The following is an 8,351-nucleotide window of genomic DNA, read 5'->3' as shown; positions in this document are numbered from 1 at the left end:
AAATAAGTAAACTCCATTATTATCCTTTTTGTTGTTGTTTATCATGTTTTTACATTGCTTATAACATCAATACTTCGAAATGTAGGCTAATTGTACCATTTTCGCCATAAAGGCCTGTGCCATATTTATGTTGGATATAAATGGCCTGGTTTAAATAAGAGATATGATATCATAGAATAAGAATTCTTATATGAACAAAAGCACAACAATGTATCAATAAGTTGTCTGGGAGACTAAGACTCCTAGATGAGGGCTACAGGTACTGTATTTAACACTGTTGATCTGTACAAAAATATATTGTATATTATATTAGCTAATGTAAGCTAAGCTAATATAATATAATTAGTTTTCTCCAATGGTACAATTTGTGTGTTACTGAACAAGTAACTACACCTTCTCTAAAATAATATAGGCTACTATATGTTCAAGTTCAATGCATCTGTGTAGAAAATGAACCTTTAGCCCTGCAAAGGTTGCAGCTATATGTGTGTGAAAGTGTATTGAGGGGACAGACGTGAACTGCAGTGTTGACAACATTCCTAACCTCCAGACAGCTTTCCTTGTAATCAGACAATTCAAGAACAGGCCGTGATGACAATGAACCAGCACAAGCCGTTGAGTCACATTTCAAGGATATAGAAAAAAATAAACAAATAAAATAAAAACTTGTAAACATATCTATACAAAGAAACACTAAAGTGTGGACACTTAAGAATGAATGGAAAATATAATAATTTAAATGAATGAAGGCATCTTATCCTATTGTTCTTAAAGTAGGGAGCACTACCAGAGCACTACTAATATTTGGTAGGATAGCGTCATCTGGTGGCCAAGTTGACTCATCGTTGCTCTTTCTGATCAGACAAGTATGTTATTATTATCATCATTTAATATTAGTGCTGGTGGTCTGTGCTGCAAGACCAGACAGAAAGGCACGAGACTGTGTATTTATTAATTGAATGTAATTATAATTTATAAAGAGATAGTCTACCCTTTTGAATAATTAATTAGTGGTTATTATTAGCTCTATTATAGATTCAGTCAAACACATTTCTGTAGGCTTACTGTACTTTTTAGCTATGTTATTAAAGCCTGAGGCTGATACAGTATACAAGTATGATGTATCAAACTCCCCAAATCCACCACAATAAATGAAATCTATTTAGGACTACTACAACTCCTTATATCGGCTGAGCTGAGTCATTAATTGTGACGTGAGGGTGATGACGTGATCCGCCCTAAACACATATTATTGTGATATCGAGTCGAGAATAAATGATAAATACAACTATTATTGGTTGTATTACTTTAACCGTCTATTTGTCATAATGTCAGATGTGGCGTTGACTTACTACACTGACTACATGTCCCAGCATTCAACTGTAAGTTGAAAGGTCGTACACTCGGTGAGGTAAATGCATCATGGCGGCGCTCGGTGCAGCACGGGGGTGTTTACTCCGAAGTTATTCTCGGGTGAAAGATTTCCATAAAAGTACACATGTTATCGACAGATTCAGCAGGAGGACGCTTTGTAGCGGAACACCCGACCACTGTAAGTGTATGTTTATAAACTGTCTGCATGATGAACGTATTGTAATTCATTCCGACGGACTGACCTTGCAGAGCGTGTGTATGACGTTAGCATTCAACCACAGAGCTGATATTCCATACGTATATTCTATTAGTATACAGTGTTACAGTCAGAACTCGCGATGCATTTTGTGTATAGTAGTACTGTAGTAGGTATAGTAGGCCCTCCTCTATAGCAGCCCTCCTAGCTCTGATCCAAAATGCGTTTCATAAATAGAGCTATGGACCAGAGCTACCCTCCTACAAAAACGGGATAATATTTTGCCCTGGACCATATCTTGTTGGCATTGCAACTTGTAGCAATAATCGACTTGCAGTCAGCTCTTTTGATTCATTGAAATATTTATTAACAGTTTTCAGAATTACAGTACATTTCAAGCACAAACTCAATACAAAGACTGTTAACTGTGAGTGGACGACCCAATTAAGCATTACACATCTTGTGGAGTGGACCAGACCGCCATTGCAAGATGCTGTACTCTGTCCAGCCTGTCAAAGTGGGCAGGGGTGCAGGGGTTCCAAACGGAGCTCCTCTCCCTTATGGACCAGTCACCAGAGGAGAGCTACCTCTCCCTCCGATTGATATTCCTTTGGAGCTAGTGTTCTCCATTATAGAATATGGAGCCTCCATAGTCCATACAGTATAGCCTACTGTACGTGCTCACTGAAGGAAGTTTACATGTTTACACGTTTGTCATAATAGATGACGAGCTGGCCTCAAAGTTGCAGCACTTAATTATTGGGCTACAAATTACAATTCTGATGAGATTAATCTATGAAAAGGGAGTGTTTCTGTATAGAATATATACAAAGAATATATTGTATGTACTGTGATATTGGCTAGCCAGTTGTCTGTGTAGCTTTGTGAACACCATGTCAAGCTATTGAGCAGATCTACAAGCTAACAACGGTGCTGTCGGTGGTGTAAGCTTGTAGGTCTGTGATCGTACATACATTTCATGTATTGCCAAATAGATTGGTCCCCTCCGCTCGTGCGGCGTAAATCTGCTCCACGCGGTGTGTACACTACACACCCAGTAAATAATTCTTACCACTTAGTCAAATATTGTCCTCTAGTTTCATTTCCATTCAAAGGTTTTAACAGAAAATGTGTTATTCAAATATCTCCACTTTTCCACAAGCTGCACAAATTTAGCAAAACTTCCTCTGATCACCACAAACGTCATCACAAATTGACCACGGAAGCACAAATGCATGTGTGCCCTACTGGCAATTAATAATTCATAGGACCTATTTACTGGGTGAGTACACATGCCGTGCGGAGCGGAATCATGCCGCACAATGCACGCATGTCACGTGCTAACCGCGAGCAGGGAGGACCGATCTATGGCTGTGCATTTAGAAATGTATGTACGAACGCAGACATTCTAGGGCTAGTATAGATGTGTTTTTTGCGGCACCGTCAGACAGACTTACTTTACTTGCACAAGCCATTCAACTAAAATGTGTCCTCCAGCTCCGTCAGAGGAACATAAGCCTCAGTACACGGACCCAGCAGTGCAGGACATCCTCACCAGGATAACAGGCCTAGACCTGCAGAAAGTCTACCGGCCCATCAAACAGGAGCTGAAGCCGCCCACATACAAACTAATGACTGATGTGCAACTGGAACAGGTACCGTGTCACTCTGCCTGTGTATTGACTGCTTGTTAGTCTTTGTGTATCTCTCCCTCTCACACAAACTAGATGATACTGATGTGCACACATACTCATCATCTTTTAGGTGTTCTTGCTGCTCTCTCTCTCTCTCTCTCTCTCTCTCTCTCTCACACACACACACACAGTGATCTGAACATCCCTTTACTAAGCAATATTATGGTGTCTTTTCCAGGCGACCAGGAAGGCGACTGAACAGGCAAAGAAGCTACTGCAAAGGCCTCCTGTCTTGCCTGAGAGGAAAAAAATTGATGATGTGCTGTCTGTGGACCCGATCCTGGAGGGCATGGACACAGCCCGATATGTCTTCACTGACATCACCATGACCATCCCACACAGGGTAGGGAAATACTGTCTGTCTTAATATGTTCTGTCGGTCTGACTCCACACGGCCAGCTAGATTCATGCTGTGTTTTCCCCTCAGGAGCGGTTCATCGTTGTGCGGGAGACCAGCGGGACCCTGAGGAAGGCCACATGGGAGGAGAGAGACAGGCTCGTCCAGGTCTACTTTCCTAAGGAGGGACGCAAACTCACAGCGCCTGCTATGTTCAAGGAGGAGAACATCAAGGTGAAGGATGGGAAAGTTTGATTTAATCAACTATACTGCCCCTTATGGCCTCATCCCTCCATGCTACTCTGTGCTATACAGTGGTTCTCAAACATTTTACAGTGCTCTAGTATAGAGCGTGTATAGGCGTGTATAAACCATATTTCAACTTTGTACTGTATGTTGTTGTACAAGGGTGTTGCACATACTAGGGGGGAAAAACGTGAGCAAACTATTTTAGATTTATTTTTCTGAGAAATTATGATTTTGCACTGAATTTCGCTCTCCCGTCACACTTTTCTAAATGTCATTTTATTTTGGATCTACTTAATGTCCTTCCATCCAATGAAATATGTCTAGATTCATTCTGTTTATGGATAGACAATGGTTGATTATTGACTCTTTATTATCTTGTTCATGTCTGCTCTTCCTTCATCATCCCTCCATGGTTCTCTCACTGCATCAGCTGGTGTTCTCCCAGGAGCGTCACAAAGACGTGTTGGACCTTTGTCTGGTCCAGTTTGAGCCAGATTGTGCGGACTACATTAGGGTAAGATGACACTGATTCTCTCTCTATATTTTGACAACTGCACCAAAAACGTGACTTCATTGCTCAATTACAGACGGAACATTTGAAAACCGTGAGCCGACAATCTGTCTCGTGAGACATACACTCAAGAAACGTACACAGAAGTGTAAGTGCAGATGTTATGCATTGTAGTAAATGTGCTTTGTGTTCAGGTACATGAAGCCACCTATGAAGACCTGGATAAGCATGGCAGATACAGCCTGTTACGCTCCAGCAGACACTTTGGGGGCATGGCCTGGTACCTGGTCAACGCACGCAGGGTGGATGGACTCGTTGTAGACATGCTGAAGAGAGATCTGTGAGTTTGTGTGTTGTGTAGCTAATCTGTCCAGGTTGTAGACTAATGCCTACGTTGTAGACAGCTGTGGTAAGACATCTTGTAACTACGAAGACAAGAGTGTACAATTGTAATTAAACTAATACACTCTGGGAGTACATTTTACACTGAGAATATCACTGTGTAAAATACACAGAATACATGAGCGTAGGCCTGTCCCCCACTAAGAATTGATATAGTCGAATCTGATTGGCAAATGGTCAATCCATCAATCCATCCATCCATCTTCAACTGTTTAGCCGTAGTCGGGTTGCGGTGGAACAACTCCACCAGAGGGCTCCAGACTTCCCTCTCCAGAGCACTGAGAGACTCCCTTGATCGATTAGTCAAACTATTCGACTAAACGAGGTCAGCCTTACATGAGTGTAAACTAAAGTCACTATAGTACTAGCTGTTGTTGTCCTCACACACACACTCATGTGTCCCCCAGGCTTCAGGATGCAGTGAGCCTGGTGTCTCTGTTCCACATGGTTCATCCTCACAGTGAGTCAGCCCAGGAGGCTACCAGCCAGCAGGCCACTGGCACAGACCTGCTCAAGGTGAGCAGTGTACACAACTCATAGGAAAACCTTATTGTCATTGCATAACCGCTGAACCAATCCGTGCCATTATGTCTTGTGCACAAAGTATACTTAAAACCCTTTTATTTTAGATCGTTTTTTTAGTATTAGTACAGCATAGACATTACAGAGACTTTAGTGGTCGCGGCTGTACAATACTTTGAACAGTTGTCATGTTGCACACATGCCTAAAATTGCTGATATTTGCGCCGCTCTCATTGAAAACAATGCATTTAAAACTCCACTCCGGAGTTGCATGACCAGCGCTCGAGCACTGTTTTCTGCCCCCTCAATGACGCCAATCTGCTCTACACCACTCAAATTTTGAGTCGTACATCATGGATATGTCATCGGTGACTGACATCACAGGCTGGCCACAAGAAGTCCAAGATCCACGCCATTCCCATGTGATCCAGAGATCCACATCACTCATTTTTATCCAATAACAAAATGCCAAGTTATGCTTTCAAGGTACCACAAATGCTTGATGGCAGGTAGTGTTTACAAATTATTCACTGCTATTTTGTGTCTTTCTTGTATCTTGTGTTCCAATTTATGTAGTTATTATTTAGTCACAAGCTATTGTTAATACTTTTCATTGGTTAAATATTTTTAATACCCATGGCCTGTTTTGGGCATGCCATAAGTGAAATGTCCAAAAACCGCCAAATCTCACAAAACATGAAGAAATAAAAAAACATTGGGAAATTTGCACATCTACAACATTGCAACATGTTGTGATGAGAAACATTGTGAGCTTAGATAACCTTTGTTCGACACTGTATAAAATAGTGCATTAATTTATGAAAATAATAACTAGAAAGATGCACTCTGTCGAGGTGCCAACTTGCGCCATGCACAAGTAGGCCGCACAACACCGACATACGCAGCCGATTACAGTACTTGCGCGCTTTGCTTGCGCAAGTAATAATAATACATAAATAGTAATAATTCTACAAGGAGCACCTGAGGTATCTTGTATCTGTACATGAGTTTAAATTTAAGGACGATTAACCATTTTAATTATCGTCATGATAACGTATTGCAGCCTTACGTTGCATTTCAATCTATGCATTGTAAAGGTCACATGAGTCCGAAGGCACATATTATTAACAGAGAGCGGTGAGGTTCTTGAGGGGTCACGTCAAGGCCATCTCATCTGAGATTTCCTGTGTTAGAGGTTGAGTGTGTTTTTTAGTGTGGGAACTCGGGGCCAGGCCCCGGGCACATCAGTTCCTATTAGGGCTCATAGGTTGACCCCTGGCCTCATAGAAATTGGATGGGACATTGAGAATGACAGCCATTTGATGTGGGGAAGGTTAGCAATATAGGGGATGTGTGTACGTGCATGTATTTCTGCTTCTCCGTCAGAGTTCCTGTAGTGTAGGGCCTCTCGTTTAGTCATGGTTGATGCTGAAGTTACTGACACGCAGGATCAGCATACCAGCTGATGAATAACCTTGTCACAGTCTGACCAGGTTCCTTTTCATTAACTCAAATGTCAGAATAAATGGACCCCCTCGTGTATTTATTTACCTGCTTAGAATTTCTGTACAACCCACAAGTTAATGCCTACTTAGACCCTGGTACTCGGATCAAATTATCTAAAGCTTAATTCCATATGTAATGGAAACTCTTTGCACAGTGCTGACCTATGACCTGCTTCCCCGCAGCTCTATGCCCAGAAGGAGTCTCAGAGATCGGGCTACATCGACCTGGCTCTGCAGAGCTACGAAGAGACACCTGCAGAGAGCACTGCTGCGTGAACGGACCAGCACCACACGGGCATTTTCTTTTTAGGAATGTCAATTTCCTGGGTACATTTGTACCATCGTAACCCATGTTACGGATCTGTGGCAGTCCCAAGAACACCCTGTGGACCAGTCTGGGCTCTGTCCTTTCGTTATAATGGAACAATGCTCATACATCGTCAAATGGGAACTGCAGAATTAACATTATGTACCATGCATAATGCAGTAACTTCATTTCCTGTGGGAGAATATCATAGGGCTGTATTGTGTAGGCCTACTTAAAGGTGCTGTGATATTTTGTGGTTAAAACAAAAAGTAACAAATTACCAGACGGAACTGCAACACTATAACATTGAAGCTGACAAATGGCTTCTCTCTCCTGATTGGATGAAATTGGTATCCTGAACAGATTTGTGTTTCTTCTGGTTACTAAATAGATGGGGAGACCCCAGTTACTGAACAAACTCCCTACAGCATTGACTGCTATTGGAATTATTATTATTTCAACAACAAAACATCGCTTGCAGCACCTTTAGTCCTCAGAGCCAAGCCACTCCTGGCACAGTACATTTAGGTATGTATATAACTAAATTAAACATGTTTTTTTATTATGTCTTGTTATTTACTTTCTCAAAGAACTCAGGCCTTGAGACAAGATTCACTTTTATAGCCCAGGCACATCCAGTTTACATACCGGTAAATGTCTACTTCGGTATAAGGCACTTCCTACCAAATAGGTAATCTCAAGATATGCTTAGTTAACAGCACCTCCTAGGTTCTTTGAGGACAGAAAAGGATGTACTATTACTGTGACATTGCCATTTTATCTTAAGCTTATTTTGTTTAATGCTCAATTTTGGTCTCAATGGTGCAGATTCAATCAGTGTTTGGGAGAAGCTTTCAAAAGGCTCAACAAGTTGGAAATCTGTTAAATTAATTAAATATTACATTGAACTACAATGTAGGCCTAATAAATAAGGTATATTAAGCCTAATGTTTTTGTTAGAATTCTGCATCCTTACCTGATTAATTTGGTCATGCAAAGTTTTCAGAAAACTTTCAATAATGGTGCATCTCTATAGTGTATGTTTATTGTAGTACTAAAAAAGAAAAAAAAAAATCATATTCCACATCAGACATCACACATGGACCATGACTTCCCTCTCAGTCTGGGTTTAGTCATGCATTTGTATTGTATCTTTTTCTTTTTTTTAAGCCATTATTTGAGAGAAAGTTTGGAGAGAGTAGGGGAGTGACACATAATGGTCTGGTCAGCCAGGAGAGAGTAGGGGAGTGACAC

The 8,351-nt window shown here is 41.2% G+C and overlaps 1 protein-coding gene across 2 annotated transcripts; it reads left to right on the top strand.

Moving 5' to 3' along the window:
* Positions 1–1,416: 1,416 nt before the first annotated feature.
* mrps22 (mitochondrial ribosomal protein S22) lies at positions 1,417–7,659 on the top strand. 2 transcript variants are annotated; one of them, XM_080771837.1, is made up of 8 exons: positions 1,417–1,552; positions 3,068–3,225; positions 3,443–3,607; positions 3,692–3,835; positions 4,281–4,364; positions 4,556–4,701; positions 5,171–5,279; positions 6,974–7,659. In XM_080771837.1, the coding sequence occupies exons 1-8, from the start codon at positions 1,423–1,425 to the stop codon at positions 7,064–7,066; spliced, it is 1,029 nt and encodes a 342-aa protein (XP_080627963.1). In that variant the 5' UTR covers positions 1,417–1,422; the 3' UTR covers positions 7,067–7,659. The 2 variants fall into 2 exon arrangements, with proteins under 2 accessions (XP_080627963.1, XP_080627962.1); XM_080771836.1 differs by having other exon boundaries at positions 1,417–1,558.
* The last annotated feature ends 692 nt before the right edge of the window (positions 7,660–8,351 follow it).

The sequence above is a fragment of the Protomyctophum bolini genome (genome assembly GCF_963924005.1).
Source record: "Protomyctophum bolini genome assembly, chromosome: 9".
In the NCBI taxonomy this organism is placed as follows: domain Eukaryota; kingdom Metazoa; phylum Chordata; class Actinopteri; order Myctophiformes; family Myctophidae; genus Protomyctophum; species Protomyctophum bolini.
Note: the sequence above shows the minus strand (reverse complement) of the source record. Positions and strands in the feature narration are given on the sequence as shown.

Excerpts from the sequence above, each read along its gene's own strand:
- mrps22 (XM_080771836.1), top strand. The coding sequence starts at position 1,423 with ATGGCGGCGCTCGGTGCAGCACGGGGGTGTTTACTCCGAAGTTATTCT. Across the intron at positions 3,608-3,691 it reads CCATGACCATCCCACACAGG|GAGCGGTTCATCGTTGTGCG; the intron begins GTAGGGAAATAC and ends TTTTCCCCTCAG. Across the intron at positions 5,280-6,973 it reads CTGGCACAGACCTGCTCAAG|CTCTATGCCCAGAAGGAGTC; the intron begins GTGAGCAGTGTA and ends GCTTCCCCGCAG.